The 26,007-nt window shown below is 45.8% G+C and overlaps 1 protein-coding gene across 1 annotated transcript; it reads right to left on the minus strand.

The window, feature by feature from the left end:
* Nucleotides 1-234: 234 nt before the first annotated feature.
* Nucleotides 235-25,780, minus strand: LOC147883526 (histone-lysine N-methyltransferase ATX5-like). Its single transcript, XM_087400020.1, has 23 exons — nucleotides 22,194-25,780; nucleotides 22,005-22,060; nucleotides 21,648-21,873; nucleotides 9,408-9,539; nucleotides 9,244-9,312; nucleotides 9,044-9,112; nucleotides 8,113-8,198; nucleotides 7,841-7,933; nucleotides 7,496-7,634; nucleotides 7,306-7,411; nucleotides 7,046-7,145; nucleotides 6,845-6,963; nucleotides 6,554-6,699; nucleotides 3,977-4,081; nucleotides 3,781-3,848; nucleotides 3,106-3,319; nucleotides 2,052-2,129; nucleotides 1,857-1,913; nucleotides 1,641-1,730; nucleotides 1,456-1,542; nucleotides 1,160-1,234; nucleotides 958-1,061; nucleotides 235-785 (listed from the first exon to the last, which is right to left on the minus strand). The coding sequence occupies exons 1-23, from the start codon at nucleotides 25,221-25,223 to the stop codon at nucleotides 704-706; spliced, it is 5,331 nt and encodes a 1,776-aa protein (XP_087256146.1). The 5' UTR covers nucleotides 25,224-25,780; the 3' UTR covers nucleotides 235-703.
* Between the last annotated feature and the right edge of the window lie 227 nt (nucleotides 25,781-26,007).

Below are 26,007 nucleotides of genomic sequence, written 5' to 3' on the forward strand. Positions count from 1 at the left end.
CTTTTCATTTCAGAACATTTACTTTCAAAATATTTTTTACAGATCAAATAAGAGAGAAAGGGAGGGGGGAGCAGGAGAAGACTGAAGAATAAAGACAGACAGAGGAGAATAATTAGAGAGGTTTTTAAGAAGAGATCACCAAATAAAAACTCGTAAGTATATTCTCATTTGTACCCAAGCATAAACTGCCATCTGGGTTTTGACCATTGAACATAGATAAAACAATTACACCCATGCATGAGTAGTTCCCACTTAAGAGGCAAGGGAAAAATATACATTTACAATGCCTCAGCTTGTATTAGCGAATACAAAATTTCCAGTGCAGCAATATTAGATTGCCTTTGGACTTCACATCATTACATGTTGAGGTGATACATGATAAACCTATCAAGTTTCAGAAGCCTAAAAGCAGAGTATCTGAAATAGCCGCCGTATATGGCAAGTGTAAGCCATAAAACCTCCTCCTGGCATTTACATTGAAGGGCTTCATCTCTCCTTCTGAGGTATGCATGTATACAAATGCTGACTCCTGCTTTCGATGCAAATTGCTTATTCGAAAGCTTATTCCAACAAATGTATGAATATAAATATAAAGTAAATTGGGAAGAAAAATAATTCTACACGGTGTACAGGGGGGTGACAATTGGCGTCCATCAATTGATGAGATAATTAGGCTTTCATGACCCCCAAACTGAGCCTAAGTTCAGCACATATATTTCCTACAAGTATCAGCCCCACATAGGCATGGAACCTCCTTGTTCTCAGGATCAAATAAATAATCGTATCTTCAGAACCACAAAAGGGCAACATCAGAATGTTATGTACACACTTGCAATTTATTCAACACCATATGCAACAAAAATAATCAAATTTGTCAACAACTGCCCTTGCTTTTGAAAAAGTACATCTTCACCTACACTTGATAAAAAATCAACTTGAATGCGGTTGAGCACTTACGTTAATTCTTCTCCCGCCTTTAATAATTTGCGTGCAATGAGTACAATACAAGTCTCTCCTGCTCCATTTATTGAAAAAATTCGGGCATAGCAGTTGGGTGCACACTAAAGAAGCAAGGCAAAGAATCAATGCTAGAGAATCAAGATGCAGACTCGGACTTCAACAAATAAAAATACTGTAAACTTTTTCAGCTTTGTCTTACAGAATGATTGATGAGACGCGCCATGTTGCCCTTCTCGGTCGCGTCAATTATAACCTCATCACTTATTTTGAAAAACTGCAAAAAAAGACAGTTTTAGCACCTAAAACTTCTATATGATGACCCATAAATTTAATCATAAGACCTACTTAACTCCCAACACTATGAACCTTTGAGCTCTGCTACACAATTGTTTCTCATGAGCCTCTTTGTTTGGCTTCAATGAGATGAACATTGCATACCAACAGCCATTAACTAGCAGACACACTGAATACCACGAGGAAGGAAGCAATACACACATAGCAGCCTGTTCCCTGCAGAGAATATCTTTTCTCGCGCAGGTCTGCAATACTTCTTCTCACTAGCTCTCCACGATACTCCAGCACCTGGACAAAGTAGGCATGATCTAAGATCTGTACAATCAAGAATATCTCCTTCTTGCCTATTCAAAATTACAGCATCTCACAAGCAGTCCTAAACTAACCATCTCTCCTTCCTCAATAGGACGCCGAGCAAAAAGTCCCCAGCCATGTATAGCAGACTTTCCAAAGCAAACCCTGCTTTTCTCCGTTTCCTGTACAATCAAACACCAGCATTATAAAAACAGGACTATCTGACGGATCTAGTGGTGTGAGCAGGCGCAGACATCAGAACATTTTCATTCCCAAAAGAAACAATCTCAGCAAAGAATTGTACAAACCTGAAGATGGACTAATCGTTCTTCCAGTGATAATTTTTCTCTAGAATAAGGCTCTTCCTGTTGCACAGAACCACAATCAGAGCTGGTAGACTCTATACTGTTTCCTGAGCCAATCCTCCAAGTTAATTTACAGAAAACACTGAGACGTTGTATTAGACTGAGAGCTTGCTTTGAGGTCATTTATTATAAGCTTACTCTTAAGCTGGTAATGATTTCGAAAGAATGCCAGCTGTAGCCTGATGCAGAGTGTGCAATAGCCTTATTTTCTGACTTCTGCAAACAAAGGTACACCAAATGAGTCTTCATGATAGACAGCTCTAGAGATTAACCCTTAATCAAAATGCCCGCACAATTGACTACAGATGAATGAAATTGCAAAGCTTCAAGCCCACCACTCATTGAGTGCAGTGTAGCCTACTAGCTCTCCAAGTCTACTGTCACTTGTTTTGAATAGCAAGACTAATCGCATGCATTTCTCATTCCCGCATGCATTTCTCATTCTCTCCTTCATCCGTAAGTATACTAGATAAAAACTATTCCTGATTTAAAACTGACACCCTCTCAAACATGGGCCCATTCTTGATCTCGCAAACCACTTTATATCTACATACTATCCTCTTTAGCTGGGCACACAGCGCACTGCTCAATACTTATCCTGGACTAATGAAAATTCATTTAGATAGAGTCGGTGTAGCCAACAAAAAAGGGCAAATTTTGTGCACAAACAAACAAGCATTCAATAACAAATTGCATTAAACGATTGCTTCCAGCCGAACCTCAAAAAGAAAGATGAAAAATGCAAGGACAAACAGGGGCAGGTACATGGTTTGTCATTCCTTAGAAAACTGATGAAATTGGATAGCCATCAACACCTAAAGGGGCTCAAGAGAGCATACCCACAGTCAAAATATCAAGTCACACCAAGTTAAAGAGATCATGAAGAAATGCATTTCTTGCTCTTTTTTTAAAGGCTAGCAACTATGCTCCTCTCTCTTCCTCACCCTCTCCCACCTTTCACTCTCTCTCTCAACATGGTATCAGAGCCAATTGATCCATCCCACACAAAAGGAGAAGACTTTATGTAGACTTTATGTCAAAGAGCATCAGCAACAACACAGTGGAATAGGGAATTCGTACAACGATGCCCTTTGTGATTCCACTTTGTTTCATGATTAAAAAAAGACACAAGATTTGACACTTATCAATGCGCATCCAAGCTGAGATACGGGCCTGCTATATTTGCCATTACCTTAAGATTTGCAACTGTCAGTTGATCACTGTATTCTCGACATCTTGAAGCATATGAAGCCTCACCCTGCCTAGAAATCGAGCCTTCAGAGCTCCCAGGCACGGTGCTTGATGTAAGTACAACCCTTTCATTCTCTTTATCCTCCATATTCTCACCGATTTGAAGTTTCCCCTCAGATGATGTAAGAAACAACTTTGCATCAGGATCGGGGGCTCTGTGACACAGAAAGTAAGAAAGGCCAAGTATCATGAAATGCATTCACTTCAACTGACAGTTACTCTTCTTAAAAAGAATGCCTAGCAAATGCGCCTAATATCAGTCCAGTGCACTATATTCTACCCAGAATTTGCTAGCCTTAAATCCCCTAAAACAGTCATTTTCAGGTCGAATGTAGACAGTTGACAGAAGAGAGGTCCTACACTATTTTGCACATGGGCTGCCATAATTGCAATATTGAAGGGCAGATTCACGTCATGGTTCAAACACGTGTAAGAAAGAGAAGCACATAAATGATTTATATACATACATAGGATTCCAAACATCCAGCTATACCGTAAAACATAATTGGCCAAAAATTGCTCTTACACACTTGGGTCGATATGCAATCAGTCGTACCAAATATTATAGATCCAGTAATTCCCTTCATCAGAGGATTTGAATGTAATTTGTGCATACCTGTGATTGGCACAGTAGGTTATCATCTTATTCAACCAGGTTCCACTCTTGCTCTTTATACTGTGCAACTGCATTTGACAGAAGAATCAATAACGTATCATCATTAAGTTCCCAGGTATATAAATATAAATGCTCAAAGTTCACACTCGATTTCAACATAAACAAATTCTGATGATAAAGCATCAACTGGCAATACCTCCATGCGGTAGCCTGCTCTGGATGCGCACATCACATGGTAAATTGTGGAGCATTCAGCACATTGGATACACACTCCATGTGTCTGCTTGCATACCGCACATGCCTTCAGGCAGGAAAGCAACAAAGAACATCATCAAACAACATCCATATGTGTTCGGAGAAGAGGCAGTATCATAACCCTGGCTTGCCCAATTCAATTGTTCAGACTGAATACAAACGATTTAGCTCCCCCAGTCACATTACCACGAAAATGCATTTTTGCAAGTTGAAATCAGGCACTGCAACCCATAAGCAGCATCTCAATCCATGAAGACAAAAGCTCAAAGGGAAAGCAATGTCTTGTCAGATAGTATTCTCAATCACTACCTCCGATAAAAGTGGTATTTTCCTTTTAAGAAATGAGATGGTAAAATGGAAATTCAATCATTGGTTGCAATAAAAGAGAGGAGCAATGCCACTGGTCTGAACCAAAAGGTCAATAGGTCGAAAAGCTCAAGATCCAAAAGGAAAAGACAATGACGTTGCAAGTTGTAAATGTGATATTTCATACAACCTTTGAATCTGAAAAAGATTCAGGGGAAGATGGGCAGAAAGGTTAAAATCATAGCTCAAGATCCAAAAGAAAAAGACAATGATGCTGTAAAACAAGGTACTTTGGAGGAAATCCATCTTGACCAATAAGAAGAGTGTGACAGTATCAGTTGTTGGAATGGTCACCTCCCCATCTGTAAGCCCCCAAATGAGGAGAGCGTGGGGGAGGGAGACCTTGGGCAGGATGTGCCCCAAAAGAAGAGAGGAGGGTACCTGGCTGATCTGCAGGAGCATAAGGCGGAGCAGAGGACAGCAGTAGGGACCCAAGAGAAGAGGCCATGAGCTCACGGATGACGTCAGCAACAGTACGGAACAGTACGGAGCTGAGGTGCACATGTGTGGGCAGATCAGGGAGCCAAGAAATAGCGCAGCATAGTGGGGGTCTATGGGCAGGTATACAGCCTGCAGCAGGGTCTCCAGCAGCAGCAAAAGGGGAGCCTAGCAGCAGCCCAAAAAGGCCTAGCTAGGGCCCTTATATAGGGCTGGTTGGGCTGAACCAACCAGGTCGGTTGGGCCAGCCAACCAGGTCTGTCCAGTCGGCCCATTGAGGGCTGGCTGGTCGGTCCATTTGAAAGGGCCTTGAGCCCTATAAAAGGAGAGGCACTTGCCTCATTTCATTATCCAGCAGTCAGCAGTTCCACGGCAGAAAGAAGCAGCAGAAAGCCTACTCTCTGGGCCTATCTACAGGAGGTGAGAGAGTGCAACAAGGGCTGCAGACTTAGCTAGGAAGGGCTGGACCTTGGCTGTCTTCTAGGGCAGCAAGGTGCTGAGATATTTATCACTTGCAGCAGCAAACAGCCAGCACATAGGAGCAGCAAAGGAGCTTCTCTTGGGGCCTATGTTCAGGAGGTGAAGGGAGCACAAGGAGCTGCAGACTAAGAGCTGAGAGAGCTGCCCACCTAGGCTGGTGCAAAGACAGCAAGGTGGAAGGGATTTGGACGGATAGTCTACAGAAGCTCGAGGTGGAGCACGCAGACTCAAGTCTAGAGATAACTGGCTGATAGGAGAAGGACCTTGTGGTAAGATCAGAGGACCACATCATTGGTGGGATTCTGGATCTATATCTTTTATATTGTGTCCATAGTTTTGGACGGATTCTGGATCTATATCTTTTATATTGTGTCCATAGTTTTGGACGGAAATATATTTTGGTGGTTTCTCTATCTGGCTGGTTCATTGTCTATTGATGAGTCTGCACATCTAATCTATGTGACACACATTAAGTAAAGAAGTTTGTGATTCCACACCCCACATGCACACTGTGTGAGCTCATGTGTGTTAATATGGCAATGAATAAACAGCTTAGCCACTGCACTTGAAAGTATCTAGAAAATTCTGATTGAGCTCCTCCCACAGCCACTGAAGACTTCTATTTAGAACCACGCAGCAGCAAAGAATCCAAAGGCCTGAAGTCTGACACCAGTGGAGCAGCACCCTGGTGGTAATTGTAAGGTCACTTTTGTAGTTTTTGGTCCTATTCAGTTCATACCTATTCTACATTTTCAGATCAGTCTGTCGTCGTTTGACTTGATGCTGGTGGGCATACAGAAAATAGGACATTGAGTTAACTAATATTCCACTATGTATAAGAGTTAGGGCTTGGCTCACCATGCAAGTCTCTTTGGTACTTATTTCGAGCATGATTCCAAATCTAAGTCTGGCACGTGTCTAGAATCTAGTAGTTCCAATACAGATTCCATAAAGTCAACACATATTGGCGTCACAAATTTCACTTTTTAAAAGAGCCTCCAAGAAAACAGCATGATGTAAAGTTTAATCATTCCAAAACCCACTTATTCTTGGCCAACAATAACTGCATGCCTGCCTCTCTTTGAGGAAAAACATAATCAGGTAGAGGTACACAAATACAGATGCCTAAAGATGATTCCTAGAAAGGCACAGAATTTGATGACATGTTCATTAGGGGACAATAAACACGCATGGACCAGTGAACTTTAGCTACCCACAATGCAATTCAGCTCACCTGGCGAAAACGTGCTGCATCAATCTTTGTCAAACCATCTGCAGGCTCCATGGTTGTAATATTCTTGAAAGATACTTCTTCAATAAACCAAGCACATGTTATGTGCACCCAGAAGCCATATATGGTTGAAGGTTTTAGTGCCCCACCTGATAAGTGTCAAACAAAAGCCTTACATTTGCCCAAATAATTTGTGCAATGTATTTGTTGAAAGCTACAGAAAAACAGGTCAAAAAAAAGAAAACTAATTTCTTTTTAAGACTCAAATCAGGCACGATCTGCATCAAACATTACCCTTCACAGGACAGAGGCAGCAATCATGTTCAACATCAGGACTTTCACAGACTCGGCAGATAAAGGAACCATTGGACGCTCTCTTGCCATAACATTCTTCATGGACTGCTATTCCACATCTGCACAGTTTGGACACTGTCATGCAAGATAAATATTTCATGCCACTCAAAGTCATTAAAAGACTGCATGGTTAAGCCATACCTGTTACAGATAATAATCTTATTCCACTCATAATCTTCTACCCATCGACACACCGCACACCTCTCTGGTGTCCAATTGACCACAACAGCCTCATAGGACGCTGTGAAAGAGAATTTGAGAACGATTCAAAAAATCACGCATATACTATTATATGCTTAGCAGCAGGATATCAAAAAAGAAATTCATCTCAACAGTACTGTCCAAAAGAGCATGGAAGGGGAACCTTGGGAAAAAAAAGTAAACACTAAGAAATATGTTACCCTGCAAATTAGCTCCTAACTCCCGTTCACGTTGCCTTGCTGGCAAATGAGTATCAGATTCACCATACGCAAGACCGGATGCACCATGCTCCATCATGTAATGTAGCTGCCAACCAACATAAATGGATTACACATTATATCTCTCAAGGAAAAGGTAAAGCATACACATGGTCTATCTTTAAAATTGTACCCATGACAATAGTGTGCTGTTCGAGTTTTTCAGTTTGATGCTCTCTTTCCACTTCTTTTTTCTGCTGCCAGTGTGGCGTTCCCATTTGGATGGCCCCATCAGCTGTCCATCTTTACAGTCTTCACACTCGCAAAGCACCCTTTCAAATCAAAATGCATTAGTACCATAATTTGGGCACCTTTATGAAGAAGAAGCCAAGACCATACACACACAAAAGTAGACAGATCTTATATTATAAGTCCAAGTTGGCTAACTGGTCCTCAGATTGGCCATAAAAATTACATAAACTGATTGCCTAATCTCATCAATTAATCCACCAAGAAGATAGTACCATGTAGGACTTACTGGTGGAATTTAGGCATATATTTCGCTTCCATGTCACAGCAGACTACAGAAATTTCCTCAGGAACTACCAAGGAGTTGCCATTGATTCTCTTTCTGTGAGATAAAACAAAACCAAAAACATGAAGCAACTCCAAATCATCAGAATGCTTTTAATTTACATATGATCCAACAGCATATTTTTGTTCTTGAGGAGACATGATGGGAATAGCTTCAAGATGTAATACATTGCTAAAGCAATTGGTATGTTATGCATACTTGACAAAAGGCCTTACTTTTCCTCAATATGTTTTCCTGGTGTTTCCAATCCATGCAGGTTTTTGCAATCAGGGCAATTGTATTCCCCTCCATTTCCCAAGTCCTGAAAGCACAAAGTAAAAAGCCATGAACATCTCCAAAAAAGCTGCTTCATGCAGACCCAAATTTGGTCAAGTTCACAAACTGCAATTGAAGCAATTGTTGTAACAGCATAATATAGCAAAAATGAAAGGAAATAGGCCTTTCCACGCATTCCCAAAATCCATAATCCATCAACATATACCTTTGTAAGACTAGAATATATCCAATCATACAAATTTAGATTTTTTGTTGTTCTAAAGTCCAAAAATCTACACAGAAATAAAAGAGAAAACGAAAGAGAAGAAAAAGGAGGTAACAAAAACTTTTTGAAAAACAAAAGGAAGACATACTTAGCAAGCAAAGCAACACTTATGTCGTCATCAGTGCCCAAGCATAAGCAGCTACACTAGGTTTCTAAAGACCCGCGGAGTCTCTTGGGCAAACCCAATGCTTACTAAAATAGGTCAAATTAGCAAAAGAGAAAGATAAAGTCTTGGAAGTCAACAAATAAATCATCTATAGAACGCCTAACTTGGCTAAGCTCATGTAAGATGATAGGGCAGGTATTGATAATCCATCAACATACGTAGTTACTAATAAGTAGCAAAACTCATCCATAACAACAAAGTCATATTTATTCCAAAAAGTCCAGTATTCTTTGTTGAAATATGCACAGAATTAAACAGCAAGATCAACTAAGAGCTTGCAAATTTTGGAAAACGTATGTACGATTAGTTTGGATTCTGAAGGAAGTATTTCAGTAGTATGGCATCCTGTGAAACTCAAGATACCAAAGGCAGAGCAATACATTCAGATATTGCAATTCACCCACATAAGATCATAAACCCATGACAAGAAGAGCCTAACCTTGAGACACTTGCTGCTAATTTTGTCACATTCAGCATGAACCCAGATCTTGCAATTATCACATTGAACCTGAAAACAAATACCAACAAAATTCCTGAAACCAGCTGATCTCCAATATATCTTTTTGCTACCATATCACCTCTCAATCTTCAACAATCTTGAGTTAATACAAACATCTCGTAAGAGAACTTTTTTCTTACCCAGTCACCTTTGTCCGTTGGATGCCAAACTTTCTTGCAAATTCCACAATACTGCCGTGACTTATAGAGCTGAAGAACCAAATAAACAAGGTGAGGTCAACAGCAAATGTAACTTCTTGATACAAATGAAAAGAATTCACAACAATATAAGAAATTACTCAAACCTTGAAACAGTATTTGCAGAGAGGTTTATCCTCAGAGGGAGAAGTTTTGTTTTTCAAAGTCTTTTTCACCATAAGTTTCTGTCCACAACTAATGCAGATATTCTTCTTCTTTTCATTGCTGCCGACACAGACCTGAAGATTCTCCACTAAGTTAGTCATTTGGGGAGAAAATTCCACAGATCTTAAAAAGATTTGAAAAATAAATAATGAACAGCTGACAGGGCAATGAAGTACATGTAAAAATCAAACTGTAAATTTCTTAATGGTAGATTTCGATAGTATAGTTCTGGCATAGCCATCGGTAAACATTAGGAGCTATTTCTCCATAAACACATTTCAGATTGTATAAGACCATATGTAAGTTCTGTAAAGCCTTAGTCACAGGACAAAAACCAAAGTAATCAAGCAAGCAACCACACAAACCAAAATTTCAGATGTGGTTTGCAAATTGAAGAACAGAGGAGTGAGCAGCTTGGGTGTAGCTGAATGCAACTATTATTGAAAGAGATGCAACCTCTAACCCATTGGCAGTCTAGATTGTTAGAAACTCACTGTGCCCACCTGTGAGCCCCCGATTTGAGGGGACAAGGGGCAGTGAGAGGTAGGGGGGCTGGGAGAGAGTGACTCAGGCCAGAAACAGAGGCAGAAAGAGCCGACCAGCACACGGGCTGGTCGCTGCCTGCAACAGCAGGAAAACAGGGGCCTTAGGCCTTACTTGGAGGCACCTGCAGCTGCGCAGACTGGCTCCACAGGGCACCCTTAAATAGGGGCCTGTGGCAGGCCAGGTTGGCCCAACCAGGGCCACCGACCAGGGCCAACCCTGGCTAGGACCCACCTGGTCAGCCACCAGACAGGGTACCGACCCTGCTGGTCGGTCAACTCAAGGGGCCTGGGCAGTGCCTATAAAAGGCCCACTCCTTCATTGTTTCCAGCATCCAGTGCAAGACTGAAAGCCTCCTTCCAAGGCTGTGTTGTGCACTCAGTTCTGGAGCAGTTTGTGAGAAAGAGAGTCCTTCAGTATTCTCCAGCACTTTGCTGTGTTTTGTATTGCTCCCTGTGAGCTGTTTTTTCTCTGCCCACCATCTGGTGGATGAATATACACTCTCTCTCTCTCCGTTCAAGTTATTTCTGAGTGAGTGTTTATTGCATCTGTGATCATCTATCTGAGTTGAGTGTGTGTAAGAGTTGGAGAGATCTTGGGTGGAGGTAGCCGGAGGACATTGTGGACAAAAGAGGTGAAGTTTTAGTTGAAGCAGATGCGGATGAACTCAGTGCATGGGAGGAGAGGGATGCTCAAGCCGTAGCAATGCTAATTGGCACGACAACAGATGCTGTGATTCCTCATATCCAATTGGCAGAGACGTCTTCAGAGGCGTAGGCCATACTGAAGGAGCTGTATGAAACCGATAATACAGCCCGTATCATTACTCTTCAGCATCAGCTTTATAATCTTGATATGAATGAGGGTGATAGTGTGCATGACCATCTGACAAAGGTGAAAGTCGTGCGGGACCAGCTCGTAGCGGTTGATCAGAAGGTGGACTCAAGTCAATTGGCGTTGCTCACACTCCACAAGTCGCCACGGAGTTTCAAAAGTTTTGTGACTACGGTCACTGCGGGTCAGCGGACTAAGCCAATCACCTTTGAGGAGCTTGGTCCACTCTTGCTTCGGAAGGAGGCTCGAGAGAAACTCTTTACGCAAACCGACGAGAAGGCATTAGTGGCCAAAGACAAGCCTGGAAAAGGCAAGCCAAAGGAGTTCAAGAAGTCAGAGGACGCTGACTGCAAGAAAAAAATGAAGTGCTATTACTGTGAAAAGCTTGGCCACTCCGCCAAAGAATGCCGAAAGAAGGCGGATCAGAAGCGAAAGAGAGAAGCCAAGAACAAAGAAGAGCCTAAGAATGATTCTGCCAATGTGACGACTAGACAGTTGTTTTTACTCAGTGAACATTGTTCAGCATATGCAGTCAGTGAAGGTAAAGAGGGTTGGTATGTTGACAGCGGTGCTTCCAAGCACATGTCCAACAGAAGGACTTGGTTCAAAACCATGGAAAGTACACACCCGGATTCCAAAGTTTTTGTCGGGGATAGCCAAACATGTCCTGTGAAGGGCTTTGGTAGCATTCCTTTCATTATGACCGCAGGTGAGGAGAAGGATATCTCTGGAGTACTTTATGTACCCAACCTTTGCAAGAACTTATTGTCTGTAAGTCAAATGGACAAAAACAACATGGCAGTTCTCTTTAAAGATGGCAAGGTCACCGTGACATCCAAAGCAAATGGACACATGGTGGCTTAAGGAGTTGAAGAGAATGGACTGTACCGCCTCAGTGCAATGTTGGTTCATGAAGACAACGGAAAGTCCAAACTTTGGCATGAGTGCTTCGGTCATGTCAGCTATGGAATCTTCGCTGAAATGTCAAAGTCGAAGATGGTGGATGGACTTCCACCAATTACAGGCAAGGATGATGTCTATAGGGCTTGTCTAGAAGGCAAGCAGCACAGGGATAATTTCCCACAAGAGGCCTCGTTTCGGGCCAGCAAACCACTTGAGTTGGTTCATGCCGACATTTGTGGCCCAATGTCTACAGCATCGTGGGCAGGATCCAGGTACTCACTTCTCTTTGTGGATGATTTCAGTAGAATGACCTGGGTATATCGTTTGGCTAAAAAGTCACAGGCTTTCGAGAAGTTCAAAGACTGAAAGGCCAACAGGGGAGGATGTCAAGACGTTCCGCACAGACAGGGGGGGAGAATTCACCTCAAATGAGTTCAACACATTTTGTCGCAAGCATGGGATCAAGCGACAACTCACCACAGCACATAGTTCTTAACAAAATGGGGTAGCCGAGAGGAAGCATAGAACCACCATAGAGATAGGGTTGCTATGCTCCGAGGGAGGAACCTTTCTAAAGCCTATTGGAGTGAAGCTATCAATACAGCTGACAGGACCAAGATGAAGGCCGTCAAGGACAAGACTCCATATGAGGCATTTTATGGTAAGAAACCCTCTATCACTCATCTTCGCATTTTTGGTTCTAACGCATGGGTGCATGTGCATAAGGAAGACAAGACCAAGCTTGATTCTCGGAGCAGAAAATGTATCTTTGTTGGGTATAGCGAAGAATCCAAGGGCTATCGACTCTTCGACCCAGTAAAGAAGCAGATCCTTATCAGTCGGGATGTTGTCTTCAAGGAAAAGGAACCTCAACCCCAGGAGGAGCCTCAGATTGAGGAGGAGTAGATTATTCAACCCCCAAACCCACCCCGCCCCAGGTTGACCATCCAAGAGGTGGCAAAATCGGAAGCTGATGTTCCACAAGATACTGAGAAAGCAGGATGTTCCAGAAGCAATTCCAGTTCCTCCTCCCACTGAGAAGGAGAAGAGGTTGCCCCAATGGTACCTAAGGACATTGAAAGAGTCTCGGGTCACCGAATTACCTGAGAGTAGTAGTTCCGGATTGCATCGGTCCCAACGTCTTCAAAAGACCCCATCCCTGAATTTTGTGTTGTGGCTCAGCTTGACGAGCCAAGGACCTTCGAGGAGGCGAAGGACAATCTAGAATGGCAGGCTGCCATGAAGGCAGAGATGGATGCTATCCTGAAGAACAATACTTGAGACTTAGTGGCCAAGCCCCTGCGACGGAAAGTCATCGGCACTAAGTGGGTATACAAACTTAAATACAAATCAGATGGCAGCTTGGATAAGTATAAGGCAAGGTTAGTGGTCAAAGGTTTTGCTCAAACTGAAGGCATGGATTTTGATGAAACTTTTGCTCCCACAGCTCGCATGGTTACTATCCGGACAGTGATTGCCCTTGTTGCCCAATTCACATTCACGGGCAATAAGGTGGAGAAGAACACACTGGATGGAAAGTCTATAGATGCTCGAGGTGGAGCACGCTCGAGGTGAATCAGCCTAGGCTGCCCACCTAGGCTGATTCACAAGCAGTAAGGTGGAGAAGAACAAAGTGGATGGAAAGTCTACAGACGCTCGAGGTGGAGCACGCAGACTTGAGTCTAGAGATAGCCAGCAGATTGGAGAAGGACCTTGTGGTTAGATCAGCGGACCACACCATTGGTGGGACTCTGGATCTATCTCTTTTGTATTGTGTCCATAGTTTTGGATGGAAATATATATTGTGGTGGTTTCTCTATCTGGCTGGTTCATTGTCTATTGATGAGTCTGCACATCTATTGAATGCACATGAGTAAAGAAGTTTGTGATTCCACACCCACACCGCACACTGTGTGAGCTCCTGGGCATTACTATAAGTCTTCCCCTGCATGTGCCCTCTGTTGGGTATTTTCTAACATGGTATCAGAGCCAAGTAGGAGGCTCACAGGTGTGGGAGCCTGAAGGCAGGGACCTTGCTGAAGGACGACCCTGATTCAGAAGCTCTAGGGAATCGACTTCCACGACTAGAGGATTGTGCCCTTGCAAGAAGGAGGGTGATTCAGGTTCAGTCAGGTGCGTTTAAAGTTCGCGGTCCAGGTTATCTGAAAATGTACTTTTGTTACAGACCTTGCCAAAGGAAGGACGGGTTGAAACAGACCCTTAGAGCCTGGTGCCTGGAAGACTCCAGGTTGTTCACTCATTATGAGGGGGACAACTCGAAAATCGTGACAGCTGGATTGCTCGAGTTCAGAGGCGGGAACGTGACTGAAGGAGGTGGCACCAAGAGGTGCTACCAAAGATGGACCTGTGTACCAGGATGGTGTGCGGAAGCGGAACCAGACCTGGTGGAGCAGGAGCCACTGGATGAAAAGCCAGGAAAAGATTTTGACACCGAAAGGTTCCAGAGGACTACAACCAGGGAGTTACTGGAGCATCGTCATCGACGTGTAGGCATTGGGCCGAGATGTGTCGGTGAGAGGGGGTGTTGGAAAGGTCACCTCCCCATCTGTAAGCCCCCAAATGAGGAGAGCGTGGGGGAGGGAGACCTAGCACAGGATGTGCCCAAGAGGAAAAGAAGAGAGGGGGCTGCCACATGGGCAGCACCTCACATCAAAGAACATGGAAGATACCTGGAGCTAGGATGGATCTGCATGGCCCAGACATCAGCAGTGTAAGGAATTGTACGGCGCTGGAGAAGAGCCTGGCAGAGGGCAGAACCAGCAGGACAAACAGGCGCTGACATGGCAGGTCAGGAGCGCAGGTGTACAGGGCTGCATGGGGCCTGGTAGAGCAGCAAATGGGGCTGCAAATGGGCGGTGGCATGCCTTATATAGGCTGGGCCCCTGCCTTAATTGGAGGGCCAAAAGCCCTAGAAGTGTGGGCCAAGGGCCCTAGTTTTGTGAGCCCTTGAAGGGCTGGTTGGGCTGAGCCAACCAGGTCGGTTGGGCCAGCCAACCTGGTCTGTCCAGTCGGCCCAGATTGGGACAGACTGGTCGGGTTTTTGACAGGCCCCTAGGCCTATAAAAGGAGGGGCTTCATGCCCCATTATTCATCCAGCTATCCAGTAAGTTCAGGAGCAGACAGGAGCAGCCAGAGCCACTCCCTTGGGCCTCACACTGGGGGTGAAGGAGAGTGGAAGGTGTGCTGCAGACTGAGTTCCCTAGAGGCTGGACCTTGGCTGTCTTCTATGGCAGCAAGGTGTTGTGATCATCATACCTTCTGGAGCAGCCATTCACAAGCAGGTTGGAGCAGTGGAACAGGGACCTGTGTGCTGCAGACAAAGCTTGGCAGGGGCTGCCCACCTAGGCTGATTCACAGGCAGTAAGGTGGAGAAGAACACACTGGACGGAAAGTCTACAGACACTCGAGGTGGAGCACGCGGACTCGAGTCTAGAGATAGCCAGCAGATTGGAGGACCATGTGGTTAGATCAGAGGACCACACCATTGGTGGGACTCTGGATCTATCTCTTTTGTATTGTGTCCATAGTTTTGGATGGAAATATATATTGTGGTGGTTTCTCTATCTAGCTGGTTCACTGTCTATTGATGAGTCTGCACATCTATTGAATGCACATAAGTAATGTGATTCCACACCCACACCGCACACTGTGTGAGCTCCTGGGCATTACTATTAGTCTTCCGCTGCGTGTACCCTCTGTTGGGTATTTTCTAACATAGATCGCACCGTCTACTTGGCGTTCAGTTCAACCTGTAGTACATGCAAGTACATACAAGGCCTGGATCAAAGGTGAGTAAAAATACAGCCACTACTCTTTAATGCATTCACATGCATGCCATGGCTTTGGGTAGTGAGCTCACCAACCATAACTGGGTGTACTCCTTTCAAGGTCCAGCAGATGACCTCCCCTATGCAGCTTGAGTGCCTCCCGTATGTACCTTTAATGGTGCGTATGGGCTGTGCTGGCTCCACCAGCAGCTTCAAAGGCCTCCACAGTTCCAGTACACAACTCTTGTCAGGGCAGCAGCATGAAGCCTCAGTCAGCCACTAGCCAGCATTCAATCACATCCAACAGGCACATATATGCATCTGCTATCCAAACAAGACAAGGTTTCAACAAAAACTTGAATCTCCAGGACCTCTCCACATGGAGCACTGACATTTCATCACTGATAAACTGCTTCAGCAGACAATAGCATCTGATGTGGCTAATCGCTTCATATATTGGATGTCTTCCAGCACATGGCACTACTGTTGAATACAAAAAGGAAGAAATAGTAATCTTCTTGCTGCTCAGCCAATGGTAAGGCACAAGGCTCACTGATTCCAGGCCTCCTTGCTTCTGGAACTGCAGCGAATGTGTAAGGCACTAAGTGAAAGGGTTTATAGGACTGGTATGCCCTAGGAACTGGCAGACCAGTCTGTCTGAGACCCAGATTACACCAACCCAGTCTGGCCCTTACTGGATCAGCTGACCAGTCCCGTGGACCTGGCCATACTTCCATCCACCTTCTTCTACTGCCTTCTGGACCTGCTGCAGCAGCACCTGACTGCGTACAGCAGTCTGCTGCTGCTCCAGACCTGCCTTCTGGACCTGCTGCAGCAGTACCCGACTCCCTACAGCAGTCTGCTGCTGCCTTCTGCCTGCTCCAGCCACCTGTCTATGCTGTACTTGCTGCTGCCCTGCAGCTGTCCTATGCAGACATATCTGCTGCTCACATGGCAGCCTGCATGCTGTCCATGTGGCAGCCCTGCTACTGCCATCAGATCTGTCCCCATTGGCAACCCACATTGACTCTCTCTTCTGCCCCTATATCCACCTCATTTGGGAGCTCACAGGTTGGGAGGTAACCTATATAATCCCAACACAGCATCGGAGTAGTTGCCCACTGTAGAGAGGCTTTTCAATCCAATAACATGGAAAAACTGAGCCATCCAGATTCTCTCTCTGTAAAACGATCTATCAACAAGAGAACTTTCAGCTGAGCGTAAATGGCCGAAAACACATTAGTGTTTTCACCTGAAAGCGTGTAGCGCTTTCACGGCCTGGCCTGGAAAGAGACTGGTCATCCAAAAACGTCTAGAAGAAAGAAGTATTCGGGTGGAGTGGAATGGCTCAACAAAACTTGGGGTGAAGATAGAACACAGACCACTTCAGCCAGTCACTTATAGGGACCAGCTTGTTTGGCAAGATCCATGGAGCATGAAAGAGCAAGAACTAAGTTTCCTCGTACTGAGAGAGAGGCTGCAATAAAGCTGAAATGGAATAGATGTACAATGAATGGAAGTACAAGAGTAGTGGAAACAGGAGGCTATGGCTTATCGCTTGATGTCATCCAGTGCCTCTCCTTTACAGAGCTAGTGTAGAATCCTAGAGCTAGATACCTTGTAAGTTTTAGAATTTCTATGCTACAAAATTGAGACAACTGTATATGGAAATCTAGCGAGAAAAAATCTTCTACAGAATTCTAGAAGTGCCCAGTTTGGTGATGTGTCAAAATGATATACCATTCTAAAATTCTGCCTCATGCACTGCCATGCTGACATGGCATGCTGGCGGGTAGACTAATGAATGATTTCAGGCCTCAAAGAGTTTCCCGTGACTTGGACCAAGGCCTACTGCTTGTTAGTTAGCAGTGCAGTTTGCTGCTCTCTCTCTCTCTCTCTCTCTCTCTCTCTCTCTCTCTCTATATATATATATATATATATATATATATATATATATGATTCATGCAGCCAAGGCATGGCTTACACGAGGTCAAGGAGCTCTGACCCAGCTAGAGGGATAGTGCTTCCAAGCACACTTCCACGATCCCCCGACGAAGGGATGGCTATTTGATACATTAGTAAGGCCGATAGCCATGTACACAGCACTATGATCTCTCGGCGATGATTAGAGAAGATTTGAGAGGCTATATGTGATTATGGGATCTCGAATGACTCAGAGGAAGCCCTCAGTCCCTGATTAGATAGTACAGGCAGCGTTCAAACCAGGTAATTGTTGTTTGTTTTTTTAAAACTTGTGAAGAGGTGGAAAGAATGGTGAAGATGATGTTACATAAAGAAGAAGATGTTATGTGACTCGTTGACTATGAACCCGTGATTTATTACTTGCTCAAACTCTCCAATATTGAGTTCCACCCCTAGTTGGAGAGAAAACTACCCAATGCTAGAAAACACTTGCAGTTGAGGTGCCCCTAGAATGTTCAACCTCCTATCTTTTGTGTGCTGCACAAAATCCAACGGCAATATATCTACATCTTTCAGACGGTGACATATCTCCACAAGGTTTGGGCTTTGCCTATTTGGAGACTACCAAGGTTGGAACTAGAGTCAAACAACTAGCAGATAGAGAAGTTAGCGAGGCCTGCTATGCATGTATATCCAGATGGCTTATGCCAGTCATGCTCCTCAAAAAGACCATGCTTCATTCCCCTCGTCCTACAAGATGAGTATCGAGATAGATCATATCATATGGATGGATCTACTCCAGCTTGTCACGGACTTGGGGGGGTGGAGTTCCATCACGACCACTTCTTTATAGTATCAAAGGATGAAGTGATCATTATACCCCGATACTTGGACGACGCGAGTCTCACATGCATTGAGGACTGCTATAAGACAGATGTGGGTCTCATCCATCAGCTGAGGATTGATATAGGGAGAGCCGCAGGCACACCTAAAGAGCAGCGGATCTGTCGGCTATGCACATTGGGGGAGGTGGAGATAGAGGAACATTTCCTATGTATTTGCCCTAGTCTATTATGAGACTCGTGGATGATACCATTGCCTTTTCCAGGAGGGGGAAGGTTTTGGGACACTCTCGGCTGATCCACTTTCAGGATTGGGTTTGTGTTGGTCTCTGTGTAATTAAGATGTGATGACACAAAGAGAGACCCTTTGCCCTAGTCTATTATGAGACTCGTGGATGATACCATTGCCTTTTCCAGAAGGGGCAAGGTTTTGGGACACACTCCGCTGATCCACTTTCAGGACTGGGTCTGCATTGGTCTCTGTGTAATTAAGATGCGATGACACAAAGAGACCCTTTTGAGACAGACCAGATAGCAGGAGATGACGGTGCCACAGGAAACAGAGATAGGCCAAGCACAGCGACATGTCATAGAATTCTACACCTTCAAGTCAGCCCCAAGACATAACAGAGTGGAGGCGGGAAGTGACAGCATGACGCTGTGGAGCCAGAGACACACAGGCCATGCACGGGGCAGAGGTTCACCAGAGCATGCATGATGGACATCCAACCTATCTCAGCTTTACTCCGAGGGGATGGTTAGAGTCAAGCTGTCACTCTCAATATGGCCCACCGGATACACAGATCAAGGAGACCATGCCCCCCCACCACAATGAGAGATGCCCTGCCAGGGACAAATACAAGATATCTTCGCATCCCACCATGGAGCTGCTATGGCACCAAGATTGTCATGTCAGGATATCTGAGTTTTTGTATTTTGAGAACGAGTTTTTTGAGTTTCTTAGTATAGTGTAACACTCAGCAAGGGCCCTAGCGAACCCTTTGCCTGAGCCCATAGTGGAATGTATGAGTTAGTTTTTTCAGTTGTACCTTCTCTCTCTCTCTCTCTCTCTCTCTCTCTCTCTCTCTCTCTCTCTCTCAAAGACTCTCAGTCTTAAACACTTGTAATAGAAATCCTTCTTTCTTCAATTTGTTTCTGCCAATTACCAGAAATTAGGATTGCCATGTAATAACCATGGAGGGGCTTCAAGGCCCAGGCACCCTATGGACATGCTATACGCACTTCCACCTAGAGCTCTTTTGGTCCCATAGATCAATATGGTCTTCTGTGGACACTAATAGACCTCTCTCTCTCTCTCTCTCTCTCTCTCTCTCTCTCTCTCTCTCTCTCTCACTCTCACACAAAGACGTTCCTCCACAGAGTCTGGGCCTTACCCCAGTGGAGATTAGCGAGGCTAGCATTAAAGTCCTCCAGGCGACTAGTAGAGAGCGGTGTTGATACAGCATGGTATGCACAGATATCCACGTGGTTTGGTAGCCACGGCATTCAGATGGACAGACTTCCCCCTTTTCAATACAGTCTCAATGCACCACCCGAGATGATCCCACAATCCAGTTCTACCATGACCACTTCCTGAGGGTCTCAGAGCACGGTCTTGTCATTAGACCTCGGTATCTTGAGGACAGGAGAGTCTCACATGCGCTGAGGGTTGCCATTGGTCAGTTGCGAGTCTCATCACATCAGCTGCTGCGGATTGAGGCAGGGAGAGCTACAGGCATACCCAAAGAGCAGAGGACTTGCACACTATGCCAGATGGAGGAGATCGAGATGGAGGAGCACTTTCTATGTGTTTGCCCAGTCTATTACGAGATACGAGGACGATACCACTGCCTCTTTCAGGAGGGGCATGGCTTTGGTCCACTTACACCGCTGATCCATTTTCACGATTAGGTCTGTGTTGGGCTCTACCTGGTTGAGATGCGTTGACGGAGACACACATTGATGCGACAGATGAGCGAGCAGCAGGGACTGATGCCACTAGTCACCGATATCGACAGGTCACAGACTTTTGTTACAGACTTTTATGCATCTGAGTCAGCTGCCAGTGAAGCTGAGGGAGAGGAGCTTGAGGAGATGAGAGCATCATGGATTAGCAGTAGGAGAGTCCACCACGATGCTGACAGACGAGGGGGACACACTCCAGGTGCGACACGGATAGGGATTAAAGCACGCACGATCGAGGTTCGGTCTATCTCAGTCCTTCTTAGAGGCGACCGCCAGAGGCGAGGCATCACCCTTGACGTAGCCCACCGGATCCAGAGATCAAAGAGCACGCCCTCCCCCAAGCCGCGAGACAGCTCGATAGACAGATATACAAGAGCTCCTCACATCTCATCAGAGAGCCACTAGGTTACCTGGATATATGGAACCTGAGCATGTACTAGGAGTGCTAGCTCTGAGCACCTGACACCCCTCTGTTATTTGGCTTTCGCTACTCTAGTATTTCGACACTTGATTCATTAGCTTTAGCACTTTAGCTTTTTAGCTTTCAGCAAGGGTCTTAGTGAACCCTTTGCTTCAGCCCTCAGTGGCTTGTATGAGTTACCTTTTTAGCATGTACTTTGTCTCATAGGCCCACGAGGCCTCTTGCAGACGTCTCTCTCTCTCTCTCTCTCTCTCTCTCTCCACTAACTCTGCCAATTAGAGAACCCAGTGCTCTTCCAATATCTCTGCAGGCCTTGTCTCCATTGCCGTCATGGCTGCTCCTGGTAAGCACCTGTTGGTCTTCCCCTATTTCTACCACTATGCTTCTGTAGTAGCAAACCATGACATCAGTATATGGCTAGGCAAATACTCCTGGTTATCTGTCAGGTCATTCGTGTGAGATTCTAGTTCTGGTTGGCCACTTCCAGCCAGTAAGGAAGTAGGCCGGTTCCTCTGTCTGCCTATCTATCAGGCCAGGTACAAGACCCACAAAGCCACTCAATGACCACAAAAAGGTCCAGCCTGATCCATGAATCTGAACTGATGAGATAGCTGGTTGCTCTGGCCATTGAGGAAGGGTAAACAATAGGCGCCGTACCTTATCCTCCTGTCTTGCCTCTTATAGTGAGCCTCACTCCCATTGCCCCTCAAAGATTAAAACTTGGACAGTACGTCCTCTAGCATTCTCTTAGAGATACACATGACCCCAGGAATGTTCAATGCATGTAACCCTCCAAAGTGACTTGCCAGATAACGCACCAGCCAATCAAAAGCTATTCGACCACTAGACTACCCAAAGTGAGCCTAGTCCCTCATAATCCTCTTACCCACCTTTATCAGAGGTGGTTTCTAGCTGTTAGGTCAAGCATGCCAAATGTTTCAAAAAATGGAGAGCAATACAGACCTGCTTTGGAGGACAGTGGCTTGAATCGTTGTGGGTATCCAGCTGATCATCAGCTTCCCCACAGATAGAAAGGGAGTCATGTAGCTTTTCCAGGTGCACTGAAGGGTGACACGTCCCTGAGAGCTCTTCACATTCATCAAATCCATATTCTGCTAGCGTTGCTTCCTCAATAGCCAGCTTAAAGTCACTGGGCCTACTCTTGTTGAAACAAGTCTGTCCCTGAAATCTACAATAACCACCCACCAGCCAGAGAGAAATCACACTTCCAATTTGGTGATACAAACAAATTGTGTGTAGAAAAGAACCCTCAACAATGAAGACTAATCTGCAAAGCTTTACCACTAGCCATATACTGACCTGTCCAGGTCGTCCATGAAAGGAAAAATCATGCCTTGTTTTACCCAAGCGTAGTCCTGTTAAAATACATTACATTCTGATTAGTTTGAAACAATACTAGAATGACAATTACCTGCTTAAAATTAAGCAACACAGCTCATCATTAATTGCATGCCCAAAAAAAGAACTCGCAATTAAGCTGAGACATACCCGCTCTCTTCCCTTTGCTGCAGAAGGCCCATAAAACATGACACATAAACGGCCTGGAAGGCAAGCCTTGCGCACTGATTCTGGGGCCTCTTTTATGGGATCCACAACTCTAGCTGGCCAAACAGGGTCATTTCTTTTTCCTGACTTTGCCCATACTACATCTCCAACATTGAATTCTTCAAGAGAGTGGAGGGAAGCCACAGTTGTCTGCGCCAATGCACCAGTCTTAACTTCAAGCTCTAGAGCAGAAGCTGCCTCCTCAACTCCTGGGAGCCTTTCAACAGACAAGCTCAATCCTTTCGATGCCTCGGAACCTGGATTGGTGTTCTGTTTCCAACCCACGTTCCATGATTTTTTGTCAGACCTGCCAATTACAGCATACATCTTCTCATCAACTTCAGCATTTGGTGCCCTGTCACAGGTATTCAGACATGATTCTCTGTCCTGCCCGAGCTCCACAATGGGGCTTGACTCTCCATGGCGACTGCACTCTCCAATCAGTCCAGGTTCCATGTCCTGCCGAAGCTCACAACCAGAAAGCTCCTGCTCAACATGTGCACTTGATTCTGCACTGTGCCCTCGCACAAAGCCAGAAGGTTTTCTTTCTTTGGAAGGGATTCTAATTTTCTTCGCCTGTTTAAAAACTTGTTCACTACTTACCAGTGGTGTAGGAACCCCCATTAACCGTCTCTTACCTCTCTTCCAAGGTTCTAAAACCGAATCCCGAAATCGTGAGGGCAAAGCTTGGGCTCTCCCTCGTCTACTGCGCACTAATGGATCTTTCAATTTGACTGCAGGGGATTTCAGGGTTTTTGTTGCAACGAAGCTGTCATCCTCCTCAGCATCCTCTTCCTCCTCCTTGGAGAAGGCAGAAAATGAGCCCGCCTCAGCTACCCCATCCTCAAGTGTATCATCAGTGTCTTCCTCCTCTACTTTTTCTTCCTTCAGATGTGGAGCTGGAGCACCTGAAGAGTTGACCTTCTTTACAAGCGAGGAGGTGGTATTACTTTCATTACAGCCTTTGGCTGGCAATTTGGAACCTTTTGGCTGAGCTTCAATGCCTGAAGCTGCTTCAACAAGCAAATCCAGAGACGATATTTCTCTCATTTTTTGAGCAGGCTCAAACTCTGCATCCTCATCGTCTTTCTCCCAATTGGGGCCTTGGTGATCCAATTTCCTTGATTGAGGTTTAATATCTAGGCCTTGATGATCCAATTTCAAGGTTCGAGATTGCCCGTTTAAACCGTGATAACTCAATTTCTTTACTTTGCTGTACAATTCCCTCCCTGAGTTAGAACCTTGGGCTTCCCTAAAAGCATCCCTGTTCTTAGAGACACACTTCGATTCAGTTGAAGTGTGCGATGGGGCTGAAGAATCCGGCTTCCTACCTACAGGGATTAACATACCTCGAGCTGCTACTGAAAATGAACGGCCTGATTTCAAGTCAGATTTTTGGCCAACTGCTTGCAGCCTAGAATGACCACGATACGCAGCTGAATCCTTGGTGGCCTTGTTTACGTTGGATCTTTGAGACATGGGAGGAGGAGCTAACGTACCTACTGTCACTCCCCCGCCATTGAAGCTATCCCAATGCCGTTGCTTTGTTCCAGACGTCTTCGGCGACAACAATATACTCCCATTCAGGACACGAGGCGACTCTTGCGCTGAACTTAGAAAGGGCTTCTTGGGAACGGCAACCTTGCAGAGCTTAGGGACCTTGGCAGAGACAGAACCATACTCCAAGCTGAACGTCGTCTTAGAAGAACTCTCCTTCGAGCTATCTAGCTTTCTCTTCTTAGACTTCTGCTCTTGCTGGCAATGCTCGGCTTTCAACAAGGAATTCAAATGCAGCTCCTTTCCTGGCATAGTGTGCGAGGATTTCAACTTCTTGGCAGCCGGCTCTGCAATTCTCTCAGAAAGACCACCGGAATCATGAATTGCTTTCTTGAATACCTTCACCTTCGACTTGGGATGCTCGGAGAGCTTCGTTTTGCATTTCAACGATAACGCCCCCTCCGGATGGATGCTCTCGTTGCCAGCATTCAAGCACCATTGCCTCTTCCCCTCACGCACATTCAAAAAATTCGAATTCGATTTGGATTTTACATGAGCGTTGAACTCTGCACTCGGAACCCTCGAATTTGCACCTTTCCAGCTATCATCTATCGGCAAACGAACTTCCAATAACGGGCGTCCTTGGTTCTCGATCGCGGAGTGAAGCTTGGTGGGATTCAGACGACTGGCTGATTTCGACGAGATGGACTTTTTCAGTTGGAATTCCGAACGCGATCCGCTCAGCTTTTTCTTCTGCGGGGATGGATGCTTCGACCTGAATAGTCCTTCGCCAAGCATGCGCGCACCATTTTGGTCTGCGCCATTTACGACAACCGTTGCGCTCCCGTTGCCGGTCGGAGCTTTTTGTTGTTGTTGTTGATAACGCAACATTTGAAATCCATCTCGCCCTGGATCAATTTTGCGCACTCCCCCTGAACGACCTGTCTCCGAGACATTCTCCGACGGTCTCAGCATTCTGATTTTGCGTTCGTTCACCTCGCCTTCTTCGTCTGTGGCATCCTCATCGAGTGTAAAGGCCGCCCGGTGCCCTTCCTTTACACGGTCGTTGAGCGACATCGCCGGAACCCTTCTGTAGTTTTCGACACCTCCGTGACTCCAAAACGACGGTTCCAAACTTCCAACCCTCGTCCTGGCAATCTTGTCTTTTCCCCGCGATAATGTGCCTAAATTCGCATGAAGAGTACCCTTGCCGCCATTCATCACTGAATCCTGCACGAAGCGAGTGCCTTCTACCGCTCCCACGAAATTGCGCACCTCTGTTACGACGGACGTCGGACGAGAAGAATTTTGCTTCTCCGAAACCTTGGCTCTGCTTGGAATGCCATCGGCGGTTGCCACAGCCCTGCCGAGCAAAGGATGACGACGATCCATGGACAGCGGTTGGGCTCCCGGCTGCGAAACGCACGCAGGAAGGGCGGGAGCAACATGCACTCTGTGGGAAACATGCGCTCGCATTGGCGAATTGGGGATCTAAGAAGGGGGGGCGGCACCGGGGTCGGGGCGGCGAGGGGAGGGTAAGAATTGGAAGGAAGGGGGGAAGGGAATGGGAGGCATGGTGGGAGGGAATGCGGCCGGGGAGGTCTGAGAGTGGGAAGGAGCTGGTACTGGGAGAGGAGGCGACGGAGATGGCGATGGCGATGGCGATGGAGCTACTGCTGCTGCTGCTGCTTGCTGCTGTTGCTACTGTTGCTGCTTGTTGCTGCGGTTGCTGCTGCTACGCTTGCCGGAGATGCTGCTGGAGCGATTTGCTGATGTTCGGAAGCTTTCTGATGCGGTTTCTCGCCTCAATCGCCATAGCTGCGATGCTCGAAGCGCGAATTAGGGCAAGAGGAACAGCAGAAGCAGAACTTGAGCAGCGAGAAAGGGGAGGGGGAGGGGAAGGGGGAAGCAAAGAAAGCGAGGAGAGGAGAGCAAAGGGAGGGGGGAAGGCGAGGGGATCGAGGAAGAAGAAGACCTTCGGTAGGGCAAAAAAGCTTCGAAGAAATTGGCTATGGCGGAAACCCAAAGCTCCCAAAGAATTGCACAGACACAAAAAACACATCACAAAATTTTTTGACCCTTATTCCAAGCCCTCCGAGAAGATGACTCGCCACGTCCCCCCTCGCCCCTCCCCTTCCCCCTCCAACTCACCCCCTCCCCCCTTCCCTTTCCGCGCCTTTTCCACTTGTCCCCCCCTCCCCCCTCCACGTCGCCTCCGCGCCCACGTCACCTCCCCGCCCCCTCTGTCTTTTCATCTGTC

The sequence above is a fragment of the Dipteris shenzhenensis genome, chromosome 28, assembly GCF_047967505.1.
Source record: "Dipteris shenzhenensis isolate YYH24624 ecotype China chromosome 28, Dip_SZ_1.0, whole genome shotgun sequence".
In the NCBI taxonomy this organism is placed as follows: Eukaryota; Viridiplantae; Streptophyta; class Polypodiopsida; order Gleicheniales; family Dipteridaceae; genus Dipteris; species Dipteris shenzhenensis.